Consider the following 17433-nt stretch of genomic DNA (forward strand, 5'->3'; position numbering starts at 1 on the left):
AGCAGCAGGGACCTGCCGAGCATGATGCGAGCACCATTAGGTAAATGTACGTCATGGTGCGTTAAGTACCACGCCACCATGACGTACATTTATGTCCATTATCGTTAAGGGGTTAAGCATGTTAACATAGAATCTCTCAAAAGAGTGGACAAATCAGGGAATCTGTTAAGAACGCTAACAATAGAAAGCATGTAGGTGCTATATGGAGACTATGCCCCAATGTGGAGGTCTATTTCTGACAACTATCCTTTAAACTACATAATCACTGCTATAGCAAGATTTTAAAGGGAACCTGTCAGCAGATTTTACCCTATACAACTACTACATGTTGTATATGGTAAAATTAGTTTTCTCGTCATGTCCGGGTGTCTTGTACAGCGTCCATTATAGTGCAGAAAATTACTCTGAAAATTTCCTTGCGGTGTATGGTAATTGGCCCTAAGTAGTCCCATGGGCATTCTCAGATAGACACAGCCACTCCGGGCTGTATTCACATCTACTTGTGCATAATTGAAATCTCTGCTCCCAGAGTCTTGCGTTGCCTGGAAGCTGCTCAGGGACAATGATGCTTCAGGGCCTGTGCAGGATTTCACGCAACGCAGGACATACGGACATTTTGAGAAAACGCCTTTTACCCTACATAACCTGTTGGCAACAGTTATATAGGGTAAACTTTGCTGAAAGGTGTCTGTTAAAACGACATTATAAAAAATATATACCTGCTACTCCCCTCCATCCTCAAAGGCACACTAAAGACTGTACCATGATCCACTAGGGCACACTAGGGCAGATCCACTTTTCCTCTGGCAACATGCAGTCTCACACACAAGTTAGGGCAGACAGACTAACCTCAGAAAATGACTCAATAATTGGCTGAGAGATAGATCATAAACAAGACACGTGCTTGTACCATTTCCAACCTTGAAACTACTTCCAAAATCTAACTGCAGATGTTTGGTTTGGATGGAAACTTTCCTGTACTGTTTAGTTAAAGGGGACCTGTCACCAGTTTTGAGCTACCAGCTGACAGGCCCATAAAGATGATGTCGAGGAGGGGAGTAAAATCATACCTTATGTCTTGGACATGCAGCTTTTTTGACAGGGAAAAGCAGTTCTATGCTCCGCTGATAATGTCAAAGAGTTGGGCTGTTCGGTGCATGGAGCTCCCAGCATTGAAAGCTTTTGCAGCATCTCCTCGTAGCTAGGATTGTCAGCTCTAGTGGTCTTCTAGGAAGAAAGTCCATGCACTAATGAAGACCTCACCTCTTTGACAGTTGCAGCAACAGCAGCCAGGGCATAGAAAAATGTTTATTTTGGTCATGCAATCCACATGTCCAAGGCCTAAGGTAAGATTCCTCCCCCAGCATCTTTATAGGTCTATCTGCATTTTTGATGAAGTTAGTTATACCTTGGTTAGGGTAAATTTGGATTGTCAATGCTAAAGGTCAACGTTTTTGTACATAGTTCTTGCACTCATCTGTAAAATAGACATGTTTAAAAGATTGAGAAGAGCGTAATCAGTGCTTGCTGGCAATTCTTCCATAAAAATGATCTATAAATGTTAGGAAATGTCAGAAAGTCTAATACTGCTTTGTTGGAATGAAAGTGTATTGGAATTATTGGACAAGATTTTCTTACCGGAAATCTCTTCTGCATCCTTTTTGACACAGTCATCTCTATGCAGCTGCACTGTAGCAGTAAGTCCTGGGCCCCATTCGATAGCACCCTCTTCTACAGTCTCCTCTGACACAGTCACTAAAGAAAGAGGCCCTTAGATTTAAACAGCAGACATTACAAATGGACACGTGTGCACAACATTGCGACAGTCCAATCCACCGCCAGGGGCAACAAGAGGCTATGAGTATTTAAATACATACCTTCCCCTGTTGGTGGAGCCTGCACAACATTGCTCTGTCCTGGGACAGGGGCACGGGCACTACTGATCAGAAGGTCAAACTTTGTGCTTCGGCATGTGTTTGTGCAGAGTTTTTCATGTTGATAAAAATCAATCTGGCCAGAATCCATCATTTTTCTGCAATGGAATGGAAACATTCTTACCACAGTCCTAAACCTTATTAGATAAAGTGTCACAGCAAAGTTTTGAAAAACTATTTACCGTAACATGACTCCTTCAAGGCGAATGGCTCTCTTCCAATCCTTTAAGGTTGATTTTCCAGCCAAATTAACAAAGTGTTTAGGGCTTATCATCTGGTCATTAAACTAAAGAAAGAAAAGACAATGCGAGATGTGCAAACATGGAAAGAAAATAAGATAAGAGAGAGATAGTCCACATTTCTTAAGACAAAACTCCATATGTAAAATAAAATGATGATATCTTTAAGGGAGACACGTGGTAAAGTTAACTGCTTATTTTAACGGCTGCCCTTTTGTCAAGGCAATCGTCCATGTTTTTAAGGGGTATTCTGCTCATAGACAACTTATCCCAACTTATAGCTAAACGATAGGGGATAAGAAGTCTGATCGCCTGCCATTGGGACATGAATAGAGGGGGGCGTGGAGTGACGTCACGTCTCCAGTCCCGAAAATTCGGAGGTTTCCGAGATTAAAGCAGCAGCCAGGCACAGAATGCTGGGTGCTGCACAGAGATCGCAGGCAGTTCCAGCGGCGGCCCCCCCACGATCAGACATCTTATCCCCTATCCTTTGAATAGGGGATAAGATTGTCATTGTATGCTGAATAAAGGAACCCATTGTCTATGCTATGGTGTGATCTGTATTAGGGATCGACTGGTATCTGTTTTTTAGGGCAGATACCGATAATCGGTGGAGGTTAGGGCCGATAGCCAATAACTTATACCGATATTCCGGTATAAGTTATCGGCTATTTATCCCCCCGCGACACCGCTGCAGATCATTGATATAAAGCGGGCGCTTTAAATCAATGCACTGCAGTGGCTTTTGCGGTGCCATAGGCCGCCGCCACCACCACCCGCTTCTCTCCCCCTACCTGTCAGGGTGGTCCGGGCCATCCATCCTTCCTGTAGTGTCCGGCGGCATTCCGGGTGGAGGGTGAATCGGTCCGGGCTGACCTTCTCCGGGGGTCCTCTTCTCCACTCCGGGCAGGCCCCGGCCTAGTAACGCAGCATAGATGCTGATGCGCAGCGACGCCTGTGTGCAGTGACGCACCTGACGTCACGGCGTAGCGGCGTCTATGCAGCGTACTAGGCCGGAGCCTGCCCGGAGTGGAGAAGAGCACCCCCGGAGAAGAAGGACAGCCCGGACCGGTTCACCCTCCACCCGGAATGCCGCCGGAAACTACAGGAAGGATGGATGGCCCGGACCACCCCCATTACGGGTAAGTTTAATTTTTTTTTTATTGACTCGGAGGGTGGGGGAGGGGCCCGACCATTATAGCGGTATGGGCAAAAATCCATACCGTGGGAGAAAAAAAAAACGGTATCCGGTTCATACCGGTATACTGCCCAGCACTACGGTGGGGAGTGCGACGCGGTGGGTCGGGGGGACGGTCGCGGTGCGGCAGGTCGGGGGAGGGGCGGTCGCGGTGCAGTGGGGCATTAATCGGCAAGGTAATTGCCGATACCGATAATGACCAAAATCGTGATTATCGGCCGATAATATCGGCCATACCGATAATCGGTCGATCCCTAATCTGTATCCAAGCAAACCCCCACTGACAATTGAACAATACAAAAACACTTTTTATAGCCAGCATGGTGTTACATGACACATCACCTTTCAAGAGCTAGTCAGTTACGAAGTGTTCCAAAAAACCAGGCTTGCACAACAAAGTCTGCCTGAGGATTCCTGGCAGCCCGCGATCATGTCAAGGAAGGTCCTATTCTAGTCATTATACTAGGACCTGCCTTAAAAAAAAAAATCAAAAAAAAAAATCACGATTTGGGGGTCGATTCACTGCAGTGAGGGCAGAGATAGCGGATGTACACACACCTGGGGTTGGCTATCCCCGCCTCCTATGTCAAGGAAGGTCCATTACATCTCTTCCCCGCTACTCATGACGGCATCACAGTGCGGACGGCAATGACGTTGTCATCACACTCTTTTGAATTCAAAAGCTCAATGAGGTGAGCACACCTTTTTTTCTTGCCCAAACAGCATTACTAATGGAGGAAGAGGGGCAGAATGCCTTTGTACTTATTTGGGGGTCTACCTACTAACCTAATGAGAGTGCCTTTCTAATGAGAGGGAATCAACCTAACTCCCTACCTATTTGGAGGGGGGGGGGGGGGGGCTATTGGTGAAAAGGAGTTAATAAAAGGCACTTTACCAAACTGTCCCTCTAAGGAGGAGTATACATATTAATTATTATCATTGATCAAAAACATATACGTAATTGCAAAAGAGGCACACATTTTTACATGTAGTTTTCTGAATGTTTTACTGGGTTTAAAACACACTGAAAAACACCACAAGTGATAGCGTGTTACTGATAAAAAATTATCTTTAAATAAATTAGAAATGTGGGCCCATTTGCACACTGAGCCCACCTATGTGTAAAAGAGGCCCTGTATGTAGAGCACCTCAAGTTAAATGTTTTTTTTTTATTTAAGAGCCGAGGGTGATCAAGAAAATCAGAGACAAAGACGTGCTCTCAAGTCACAAAGTGCAGGGGGAAAAAGTGCAAAATGAGTTCACACAAAAATGTGCTCTAGGATGCGGTCCATCGCAAGCCCTTCTCCGAAAGTAGAGAGGCCCCCCAATAAACCAAACCCTTAGTCTCTGGCCCAAAAGGCACCTGCAAGGTTCCAGGTACAATGTCCCCTGGAATAGACAACTCTGAGAATGGTTCAATAAAGACAGACAGAAAGGTCTTCCAATCTCTGAAATAAATTTTAGTAACTGGTTTCCTACTGCACTATAAGGTAGTAAGAACAGTCTGAAATATTGCAGGCTGTATCTCGCTTCAGGTATTTGGGAGTGGAGGTGTCTCCCAGCAATTCTGAGTTGATGGCCCTTAATTTGGAACCTCTTTTAGGTAATACGCTTACGCACTTACAGGCTTGGGATTCATTACCCCTATCCCTAGCAGGTAGGGTTAATATCTTTAAAATGATCTTCCTCCCAAAATTCCTGTACCTCTTTCATTTGTCACCTATTATCCCTCCTAGGATTTTTTTTTTTTGTTAAACTTAACAGCGCTCAGAGATCCTTCTATTGGCAGAATAAACCTCAGAGATTGGGACAGGCACTGCTCCAGCAGCGCGGGGGGGGGGGGGGGGGAGGTAGTAGCCGCTCTTAATATGCATAACTATTTTCTAGCCTCACAGCTGGTGTACGCGGCCTTGGTGGATTGACCTAGACCTTTCCAATGCCTTCACAGCTTTGGCGGGGGCTCTCATGGGTTCCTATGAGACACTGACCAATACATTGTACAGGTATGTTCCCTCTTCATCCTTGCCAGCTCCTATTAAGAATGTGGCAGCGGTCTGGTCGGTGGTTTCTGGGCGCTTCCCTCAGCCGGTGGTATCTCCTTGAGCACCCCTGTGGGGTAAACCTCATTTGGAACACCTACGGGAGTTGGAGACGGACAGATTTAGGAGCTCCCAGGGACCCAAATTCACCATGCACTTGTTTGGATATGATTGTGTCTTTCCTTCATTTGCTGATGTTAGAGAATGTTTTCATGTCCCTCAGGATGCCCACTTCCGGTATCTTCAGTTGCGACAGTCTTTCTGTAGACATGTGGAAGGAAGTGGTTAAGACATTACCCTACTGTTGTTATTGCCCGAGATATGCTCATTCAATCCAGGTTTGTGCTCCGTTTGTATTATACTTCTATTAGACTGTATCGCATGGGGGTCTCGTGGTCGGATGTCTGTTTTAGGTGTGGGCGGGAGAGAGGCACTTTTCTGCATGCGGTTTGGACTTGCTCTTGTGTTGTGCCCTTTTGGGAAGCGGTGAGGACATTCTTGTCAGATCATTTAGAATTCCCCTTTGTTTTGACGCCAGAAGTGTGTTTGTTGGGAGTTATTAATGGGTTAGAGACGGGCTCTTATAGGAACATATTTAGCCGTTTCCTCTTGTTTTGTGCACGCAAGGTTATAGTAATGGCCTGGAAAGATGGGTTCCCCCTCCCCCCCCCCCCCCAATGTCTTGGTGGATAGCCTTAGTGAACAAATATGTTCCCTTGGAAGTTGTAAATCCCCGAAAAAATTTTATAACGTCTGAGCACCGTGGTTGTTGTTGGATGTTTCTGCTGATCCTCCGGTTCGTGGGTCCTCCCAGACTTAGGGTGGTTATGTGGATAACTGGGGAGCTGCTAGGATATGTTCTGTTGTGTGTGTGAATGGTGATGTCTGTAGTGTGGTCTTAATGTGTTGTTGTTCTAGGTGGGGATACCCTTCTCCCTCATACTTATAGAGGTCTATGACTTCTGAACTACGGAATACCCCTTTGAATCTTTATATGTCTGGCCCTATAATAAGATTGTCATTATGGTGCGGGTGGGGAGGGTCTACCGGAATTGTTTCATTGTATGTTGTTCAGTTAACAGAAAATTAAACAAATAAAAAAAGAAAAAGTCTGAAATACCCTTACTTTTTTAGGATTAGCCTTTCAAAGGCCATGCTGTATATGCATAAGGGGCTCACTTCTTGTTGTCCCTTGCCTGTTTATTACTGACACTGTTGTTAAGTTGTCTGAATACATTTTTACGTTTCTTTGATGAAGAAGAGTGCATGCTTGGAGGAGGTTGTGATATAAGGAGTTCTCTGCAATTTGAAGAGAGGGCCCTGAATTGGGGACCCCAAGGACCCAGGAAGTTTTTCTCTCTTAATTGTGCTCCCCAAGCCCAAAGGGCTGGCATCCGTGGTAAGTACAGTGGTCCCTCAACATATGATATTAATTGGTTCCAGGAGAACCATCATATGTTGAAACCATCATATGTCGAGTACATATGTCTATGTAAAAATGGTAATTGGTTCTGGGGCCTTGGAACCATTGTATGTTGAATACATATCTCTATGGGAAACTGCTAATTGGTTCTGGGATGACCATTGTATGTGGAGTGTATGGGGAGTGTTTAACAAACCAGGGTGCCTCCAGCTGTTGCACACCTACAACTCCCAGCATGCATGTAAAGCCATTGACTGTCTGGGCATGCTGGGAGTTATAGTTTTGCAACAGCTGGAGGCACACTGATAGGTAAACATTGATGTATGGGGTGTATATGTATTGTATGTGATGTGTGACATCGCATACAGTACTGTACAGTTCTTTAAATACCTTCAGGGGGGACAGAATGTCCTCCATTACAATCCCGCCGACTACAGCTCTATAGGAAAGGAAGGGCAGCCAGCAGCTCATTGGATGCCTGCAGCAAGATGCTGCAGGCTATTGGCTATGGCTGCACTGGGGGGGGGGGGCTTACACGGAGCTCACAGTGGAAGCCTGCGTGAGGTAGCAGGACAGCATGTGAGTAACAGGAGGCAGAACTGGGCACACAGGGCACATTAAACAACTATCTGTCAGTTGCTGAAGTTGTCAGCGCTGTCAGATAGCTGTTTGTACAATGGCCCTGACACACAGCAGCATCATATGTCGATGCTGCCTTCAACATACAATGGGCTCTGAGAGGCCATCATATGTTGAAATGATCATATGTCGAGGCCATCATAAGTCAGGGGGTCACTGTATAGCTGTATCTTCTACTAACCAACTTAGTCCTTATGTTAAGTTGGTGTCCTCCAGCTACCAGAGTAGAGACTCCTGAATTTTCCCCTTTAGGCATGTTTTTTCATCTAAGGACTCCTGATTGTCATCCCAGACCTGTAAAATATTTGCCTGAAGCATTCTTGAACGAAATTGTACCCAGAGAACAGACTGAATTGTGGCAGTGAGAAGTCCCAAAAGCGACATTGCCTTACGGATGGTGACTGACTTGAGATGAACCTCTCTTATGCAATTTTGTATTTTTTAGAATTTTTTCTTGGGGTAGGAAGGTCTTTTGAAGTTCTGAGTCTAGAAGAACTCCCAAGAATAGTTCTTTCTTTAAAGGAATAGGGTATGATTTTTCTCAATTTACTATCCACCCTTGTTTGTTTAGAATTTTTAAAAGGTATGGGAGAAAAAAAAAAAAAAAAACAGAATTCATCTTATGAACAACTCAACAGAAAGAAGTTGTCTAAGTAGGGGATAAAGGTACCTACTTCTCTTATATATGCCGCCATCTCCAAAATAAATTTTGTAAAAACTCTGAGCCACTGCAATCCCTAATGGTGCTTAACGGGGTATTCCAGTGTAAAACTATTTGTTTCATATCAACTGGCTCCAGAAAGTTGAACAGATCTGTAAATTACTTCTATAAAAAAAAAATGTAATCCTTCCAGTACTTATCAGCTGCTGAAGTTGAGTTTTTTTTTCCTGTCTGACAACAGTGCTCTCTGCTGACACCTGTCCGACTGTCTCCCCATAGCAAACCTCTCCTGCTCTGGATAGTTCCTGAGACAGACAGACAGGTGTCAGCAGAGAGCACTGTTGTCAGACAGAAAATAACAACTGAACTTCAGCAGCTGCTAAGTTCTGGTAGGATTTTTTAACTTTCTGGAGCCAGTTAATACGAAAAAAAATTTTGATCAGAATACCCCTTTAAGTATTTTTGAAACTCTGGATAAATAGGCACATGTGATTATGTGTCCTTTAGCTCTCAAGAGGTCATTGAGCAATCTTTTGTAAGAAACTGTACAGGTGACTTGACTGTCTCCATCTTGAACTTTTGGTAGGTCAGATACTGGTTTAGAGGCTTTAGTTTTATGATGGTAAGACGCCTTGAAGGGCCTGACTGACTTGCAGTGATTTTTAGGGTAGTTGGAGGGAGGCTGAGAAATTTCAGATGTAACCAGTCTTTGATTTTATTTATAATCCAGGGACTGTTTGATACCGTTCCCAGGCCTGCAAGAAATTTCTCAGTCTGGCCCCAACTCGCCCCAAGATAGTCATTGCTTACCAGACTTCTTTGTACATGAGGATGGCTGATTAAACAAGAAACCTTTTGATTTCTTGGGAAATCGCCATCTGGACGATTCTCTCGACTTCCTACCTTGACCACTAGATCTTTTGTTTTGAAAAAAGGGTCTATTGGGTTTAACTGTAGGAAGGACAGGAAAATAATTTTTTCTTGTCGCTTGCTTTCTCCAGGATGAGAGAACTAGACCGAAGAGCAGTTTACCTTTGCAAGGAATGGAGAATAACTTATTTTTAGAGCAGACATCAACCCCCAACCCACTTTTTTTTTTGGGCTATAAAGCTCTGCGGGCAGAGTTAGATAGTGCGGCAACCCTAGCAGAAAGCCTTTCGGCATCCGAAGATGCATCCGTTAAAAAGGTGGCTGATTTTTTTTTTATTGAAGAATGAGAACTCAAAAGTTGCTCATGAGGTATTTTATTTTGGATGTCTGAAACAAGCTGATCAATCCACAAAATCACAGCTCTTGATACTGAAGTGGCAGCTACATTAGGTTTAAATTAAGCTATAAAGGCTTTCAAAGATTTTCTTAAGAAACTTTTGGATCTTTTATCCATTGGATTAAGAATTCCCAAGTCTTCCAAAGGAAGGGCTCCTTTTCTAGAAATTTTAGAGATAGCATCATCGATTTTAGGCACTTTCACCCAGTCTGCTAGATCTGCGTTATCAAAGGGATACTTTCCTTTCTAAGGCCTTCAATAGAAAAACCTTATCTGGATTGTCACATTCTTTTTTTAATCAAAGAAGAAATACATCTATGAAAGGATCTACACTTTCTTGGTTCCAAGTTCCCAAACATAATAATCCTGGATACTTCTGGTTTCCTTAGGATCCTCAATGTTTAAGGCTAACTGTATGCTTTTAATTAGCCTATCAGTATCCTCCACAGGAAAAAAGGGTCTCCCAGCAGTATTATCTTCCAAAAAAGTGGAATTCGGCAGACATACCAATACGTACCTCTTCTTCTGAACCAGCTACTGGTGATACAGAACACACCGGAATCGTAGGAGTTACTGGCAAAGGGGCAGCTGGAATGGATAGGTAAGCTGCTCTGAGGGAAGTTTGTATTTCTTTCCTAATCATTTATGCATGGATGATAGTAAGGAAGGTGTTTGTGCAGAAATTACTTTTGCAATACAAGCGGCACAGGTAAGCTTATCATAATTAGGAGGAAATCTAGTTCTACACGTATTACACTCCAAATTTTTTGTTTTCTTGGTAGGTTTTTTTAGGCGCATCCCCCTAAAATATAAAAACCAAACAGGGCATTAAACCCTTATCAAACATGAAATAGGTACACTCACTCAGGTAGCTGCAGGTACAGAGGCCGGGGTCTTTGCTGTCTCGCCGAGGGTCTTCTTTAGATGAACTCATTACAGCTACTCTTCCTAGGATAGCGAGCTGCACTTCCACAATGGTGACCAATCCTATGCACAGATGGTGCCTAAATACAATTAGGCAGTCCCCCTGCACCGATGCTAGGCGTGTGTCGTAGCTTCCGGGAACCCGATCAGCCGCTCTGAGATGAACATGCGGAGGAACAGCCCAAAATCACTGAACCTCCGCTTCTCCCCCTATACAACGTGTGACCACGCGGTCACCCGGCACCCCCTGAGCAGGTAACCGGAGAGGGAGATCTGTGGCTGCAGTCTTACACCGATTCCAACTAGGGAGGTCTCATGACACCCCAGGACCCCAGGGAATAATCACCATGCCTCCAGCTGAATCCTACCTGAGACAGAGACTCCTGTCTCCACTGGCCTCTAATGGAAAAGGAAACCACTGAGGCAGGAGAGGAGGGCTCATCCTTTTATCCTGTCCCTTGGGGCGGAATCTCTCTCTCAGGTGCTGTCATGGTGACCGGGAAACAGACTTACACTGCACAAGCTCAGCAAAATTAGAGAAAGAAAGACTTGAACATTGCCTGGTCTGAGGAGTCTCGATTCCAGCTGTGACATTCAGAATTAGACGGTCAGAATTTGGCATTAACAACATACAAGTATAGATCCAACTTGTCATGTATGAATGTTTGAGGCTTGTGATGTAGACTTATGATGTTGAGGACATTTTCTTGGTAAACTTAGGGCTCCTTAATATCTACTGAGTATGAACACTACAGCCTACCTCAGTATTGTTGCTGATGTCCATAGCTTTATGACCACAGTGTGCGCATCTTCTGATGGCAACTTCCAGCATGATTATAACCCACACAGTAACCAGATCTCAATCCAATAGAGCACCTTTGTGATGTGGTGAAACGGGAGATTTGCATCATGGATGTGCAGGCACGATATCTGCAGAAACTGCGTGATGTCATTATGTCCATATGAATCAAAACCGCTGAGGAAGGTTTTCAGCAACTTGTAGAAAGTATACCATGAAGACAAAGCAAAAGGGAGTTCAACCTGGTACTAGCAAGGTGTACCTAATAAAGTGGCCAGCGAGTGTATTGTGCAAAGTTAAAGAGTTTTGTAATAGGCATTTTCAATAGTTTGATATGCTGTTCTATATCACTTAGTTACCTGTTATTTTTGCACACATTCAGATTATCACTAGTTTTAGAAATTCACCTTGACACACTTGACATTGATCCCAGGACACACAAATTTCTTCCAAAGTAGAACAGCCTTGCTGTCTCCACAAGTAATCGGATATGCAATGTCAATGTCATCACTCAGCTCCACTGTGCCACCATCTACATAGAAATGGGAAAGTTAATTTAAGATGTTTCCCCAGTGAGTGTCAGTACAATAATCTTATTTTACTTACCCAGTGTATCTCCCATCTTCAGGGTGTGAGTCTCCAATGATACAACAGCAGCATTGGTGTCGGACATCTCCTCATACATTCTGAATAGATACAGTAGCAGTTACATAATTTTGGTTAAAAGGAATCTTCATGAAATATGTTAAGAACAAAAACACCTGCCTTTTATGCTGTACTAGCCGCTGCTGCAGGGTCTTATTGTTTCTGGACTAAGACCAAGTGCGATATAGACGACATGTGAATATTTTATGTTAAAAGGAGAACTCCGGGACAGGGAGGTTGTTAAGCAAATGTAACATTTTGTCATGCAAAATAAAAAACAAGCATCTACTTACCCCCCGATGCTCCCCTGGTTCCTCCATTGTGCTGCTGCAGTCCCCAATGCACTCCTCTTTTGGGTTCCCTGTGGTCAAAACGTCATGCTGCGGCTCAGCGATTGATGGCCGTAGCGATGTCCCACCAGCGATTCTGATTAATTAAGCCCCGGCACCAGGAAGAAGACCAGTGCGGGACCTAATATGTCAGATTGCAGCCCAGCAATCACTGGCCGAGGCAGGACATCGCTGGCAAGTGATTGTTTAGCCGCAGCATGACACATTAACCATGGGGAACCTGGAAGAAGAGTGTACCGGGACTGCAACAGGGCAACAGAGGCACCAGGGGGAGCAATGAAAGGTAAGTATATGTTTTTTTTATGCCTGACAGAATGTTAAATTTGCTTAAAAACCTATATCCTGGAATTCCCCTTTAATGACAGTAATGCTTTGAAGCCCCAGACATTACAAAAAAAAAAAAAAAAGTCACCAATTTTATGTGTATAGAGGTCTCACGCTTCTCCCCTGAGTGATGATTTAAACCTAATTCTTTAGATTTCCCTGGAGAAAAGCCACTGCCGGAGCTATCTGATGAGGAGAGAACCGTCTGGCTGGAGCTTCAAAAAACATGCATGCTCTGCTTAATCCAGTGTACATGTGTATATAGGGAAAGACTGTACGACGCCCAGTAAGGGCTTGTGAGGAACTCGCTGTGCTTAGTACTGTTGCCACTGAACCAATCCGCCTGAGGTGAGCTGCGTCTTTCCAAGTGGAGCTACGGAGAGCACATGAGACCACATCACTGGCATGACACTTTTAAAGGGGTTATAACAAACAGTCTCCAGCCAAACAGTCTTCACTGACAGTCTGCTTCCCAGAACAGCAGACCGGGCGTCACAGCACTGCTCAGCCAATCAATGGCCGCAATGGTATCCCACCTTAGCCAGTGATTAGCAAGTGGCATCGCCCTAATACTGGATGCTACAAAAGGAGCGAGGAAGGTGAGTTAAAGTTTTTATTGTTTCCTTAGGCAGGCTGGGGACAACCGCTTTGAGGATAGGGATACACTTGGCATATATGCTGCACAAAACAGATATTTCCTTCATGGAATTTCTATGTGGAAAACTGCAGCAATTACAGTAGCACCGCCTGGCCAAGATTTTAGGAAATCTCACTCAAGCTGCATTTCCACTTGGCAGTTTAGTTTTTTTGAGCCAAAGCCAGAAGTGGATCCAGCAGGATGAAGAAGTATAAGCCCTACCTTCATATTTCCCATTTCTTTTGGATCCACTTCTGGTTTAGCTCAAAAACTGGAGTGGCACTTTTCCAATAAACCAAAATGCCAAGTGAAACACAACTTCACATAAAGTAGACTAAAGTTGCTTGAAAATGGACCTGCAGGGAGGATTTGAAACCAGCTGAAGGTTAGTTTGTGTTGTGCAAATGCTGAAAATTTGTTGCACATTTTCTTTATTGACTTCAATGACAAAATCTATAATAAAATGTCACTTTTTTTCAAGAAAGGAATTTGCATTGATTTATTTATTGTAGCACTAAATTTCTGCTGTGGAACACAGTCAGCATTTCTGTCCTTTGTGGCTGCACCCTAAGGCTAGAATTCCACTGAGGTTTTTGCCCTGCGTTTATACCTTTGTGTGGAATTTGCCTTTTTTGGTCCCTTCGGCGTTTTTTGTACCAAAAAAAAAAAATAGGATGCAGTAGGGATGTAAGAAAAATTATTTAACTACATTTTTTATAACAAAATTTTAATAATTAATTTTTATAAAGTGCGTGTGTTTAACTTTTATTTTTTATTTTTTTTAGGTAGAACTACTACTCCCAGCAAGGATCAGACTGTTCCATGATGGGAGTAGTAGCACCTGTACTAATAGACATATCGCCTGTGGAGCGGCTCTATACAGCACTCACATTTCTGCACTATACTCCGGCCAGTGATGTAAATAGAACATTCATATTTTCTGCCCAGAGTGGCGATTGGCCGGATGGTTGCAGCCACTCACAGCTCTGAGGGAAATATGAATGAGTGAGTGGCTGGAGCACAGTGCAGAGATGCGAGCGATGTATACAGCCACTCCATCTCTGCAATAGATAGGATGATCGAGTGTGCTCTATGTTTGTAGTAGTAGTACTTGTAGTTAAGAACAGATCACAGCGGGTATCACTACTGACACCTGCTGTGATCCTCCTGTATAATTTAGATGCGGCGGGCCGCTCTTCTATGGTCTCTGCACTGCCGTGTGTATGTATGTATGTATGTATATAATATATATATATATATATATACATATACACACACACACACCTATTCATATTTTCCACAGAGAGCTGCGATTGGCTGGAACCATCTGGCCAATCACAGCTCTGCGGGAAATATGAATAGGTGTATATATATATATATATATATATATATATATATATATATATATATACGGCAGTGCAGAGGACCATAGAAGAGCGCCGGCCGCATCTATAAATTATACAGAAGGATGGCAACAGGCGATCTGTCTATTAGTACCGATACTACTATTCCCATCATGGAACACACACTACATTTTTATCATTGTCGGCTACATTTTTAGTGCTTTACCCGCCCACATAAATTGATCCCTGTTTAAAAATTAATAAAAATTTCGTAATAAAAAAAGATACGTTTCGTTAAATACAATTTTTTCCATCACTACTGTATCTTTTTTATTATAATTTTTTACCGGTACCCTACGAAATTTTAATAAAAAATGTATTTCCATCACTTTTTTGGATCGCTTAAGTCCAAAAAAGAATAAAAACCAGCGGCAAAAACGCCAAAGTTAAAACTAACATGGCGTTTTTGCTCTCCCATAGACTTCTATGGGAGGAAAACGCCACGATTTGTATGCAAAGAACGCCAAACTAGGTTTTGTTGGGCGTTTTGAAAAACCAGCCTCTGAGCCCAAAATTGCTGAAAAACGCCAAAAGGATTTGAAAAACGCCAAGTGAATCTGGCATTTTGCAGTTTACTATTGACTTGCAGCTAACATCTGGACGCGGCGTTTTTTAGCTGAAGAGTTTCACCCCTTAAGGACGCAGCCCTTTTTCACCAAAAGGACTGAGCCCTTTTTCGCAATTCTGACCACCGCCACTTTACGAATTAATAACGCGAAGGCGCTTTTATTGAATATTCTGTTTCTGAGACTGTTCGTGACATATTCTACTTTATTTTGGTGGTAAATTTTCAGCGTTAATTGCATCCTTTTTTGGTGAAAAATCCCAAAATTTCATGAAAATTTTGCATTTTTCGAACCTTGAAGCTGTCTACTTGTAAGGAAAATGGATATTCCAAATAAAAAAAAATTTTCTTCACAAATACAATATGTCCACTTTATGTTGGCATCATAAAATGAACATATTTTAGCTTTTTGAAAAAATTAGAGGGCTTCAAAATAGAGCAGCAATTTTCAAAAATGTCATGAAAATTGCTAAATCTGAAGGGACAGATGTTACAGAACTACAACTCCCAGCATGCCTGGGCAGTCGAGGCATGCTGAGAGTTGTAGTTTGGCAACATCTGGAGGGCTACCGTTTGTGCACCACTGTAACAGTGGTCTCCAAACTGTGACCCTCCAGATGTTGCAAAACTACAACTCCCAGGATGTGGCAACCCCCTGTCCTGTGCTGCCATTGGTCAGAACTCCATTCTGCTAATGGCAGGGGATAGGATGAAATCACAGCTTTGCGACCTCACTCCTCCTATCCCTTAGGCTGATCGGGGCTGTTGCTGACAGCTCCGATCAGCCCTATTTTCCGGGTGATCGGGTCACCAGAGACCCGATCAGCCCGGAATTGGAGAAAATCGCATGTCTGAATTGACATGCGATTTTCTCCGATCGCCGACAAGGGGGTGGGGACCGGATATCCCACGGGCGTATGGATACGCCCTCGGTCCTTAAGGACTCGGAATGCAGGGCGTATCCATACGCCCTGTGTCCTGAAGAGGTTAAAAGGAAAACTGTCATATTTTCTCCCGCACTACCCACAGTACTGATTGATCCGCCCGCAACGTACTTTTAACTGCTAACTGGCACTGACGTCAGCGCCGCTTATGAATATTCATCCCCCCTCCCTTAGGAGTGGCGAAGAGAGGAAGAACTGGAGGGCGGGGGGGGGATGAATATTCATAAGCGGCGGTGACGTCAGTGCAGAAGCTCCGCCCTTGCCAGATACAGCAAGATATACACATAGAATAAAACTACAATTGCAGACGAACGGCCGGGCGGGTCCGCGCAAGGTAGGGCTCGTTTTAATCAGCGTCTCCGCACTATCCACCAGTACTGTGGATAGTGCGGGAGAAAATATCTGATCGGTTTCCTTTAAGGCGTTTTTGCAAAAATAAAAAATAAAAACTCAGTGAAATTTCAGCCTAAGGCTGGGATTACACACAACTTTTGTTTATTTTTGTTTGTTTGCTTTGGACTCAGTACAAGCCATGTGATCCTCCATGTGAAGCCATATGACTCAAAGATTTCTATTGAAGAATTGGGGAAACATACAAATATTTAATACACTTCTGGCATTTTTACCCTTCCAAAACACAAACATTTTATGAAAAACATCATACCCTTAGAATGCTGCAATTTTGGAGAAAAAAAGCCAAAAAACTAAACAAAAAAACAGCGAGTATGGATTTTTAAAGCTTTTTTTGACAAAAATGGTCAAAGGTCACATGCCGTATTTTGCTGCTGCGTATTTTCTTACCCATTGAAGTCAATAGGCAGCAAAATCAGATTGCTCTTGTCCCAACTTTTATATTATTCAGATACTGATGAATGTGATTACATAAAGGCAGACTATCTGAAACTAAAAAATTATCAAAAAGGAGAACAGCGATTGGATGGCAGTCTGGTGATGACACTTTTAGTTAGTAAAAACTGCGTACAATAGTCTTTGGCATCATCCAGGCTCCTTCACAACCATACCACCCAAAGAGACTCCATACATATCACAGGAAATTTATAAAAATGTTATTATGCAGACAAAAAGTGGACAAGTTGCTCATGGCAACCAGATTGTTTCTTTAATTTAGAAAAAGGCCTTTTAAAAAATAAAATGATCAATCAGTAGGGATGTTCCGATACCGATAATAGTATCAGTTTCGGGGCCGATACCAGGCATTTGTATGGTATCTGGGACTCGTTTAATGTCCCCGATACCAAATCCGATACCTGCTACAAGTGTGGCTGCCCCGTTCTCCTGTCCGCATCATGGCGTAACATGCGACACACACATAACTCCTCCTCCTCCAATGCGCCAAGCGTAATGCTATGGAGGAAGCAGAGTGACATGTAATTCACATGCTCCTCCATAGTAAGCCATGATGTGGATGGGAGAACGAAGCA

The 17433-nt window shown here is 43.4% G+C and overlaps 1 protein-coding gene across 4 annotated transcripts in view; it reads right to left on the minus strand.

Moving 5' to 3' along the window:
- The window catches only part of GMEB1 (glucocorticoid modulatory element binding protein 1), a 36827-nt gene that overhangs the window by 12090 nt on the left and 7304 nt on the right, over positions 1-17433 (minus strand). For 3 of the 4 annotated variants that reach the window (XM_056557361.1, XM_056557360.1, XM_056557362.1), the window contains exons 3-7: positions 11730-11809; positions 11531-11655; positions 2117-2220; positions 1878-2032; positions 1639-1770 (exon numbers count right to left, since the gene is read on the minus strand). In XM_056557361.1, the coding sequence (XP_056413336.1) occupies positions 1639-1770; positions 1878-2032; positions 2117-2220; positions 11531-11655; positions 11730-11809 (596 nt within the window). The remainder of the gene's footprint in view (positions 1-1638; positions 1771-1877; positions 2033-2116; positions 2221-11530; positions 11656-11729; positions 11810-17433) is intronic. The other variant, XM_056557363.1, reaches the window with a different exon arrangement.

This window comes from Hyla sarda, chromosome 2, assembly GCF_029499605.1.
Source record: "Hyla sarda isolate aHylSar1 chromosome 2, aHylSar1.hap1, whole genome shotgun sequence".
Taxonomy (NCBI): domain Eukaryota; kingdom Metazoa; phylum Chordata; class Amphibia; order Anura; family Hylidae; genus Hyla; species Hyla sarda.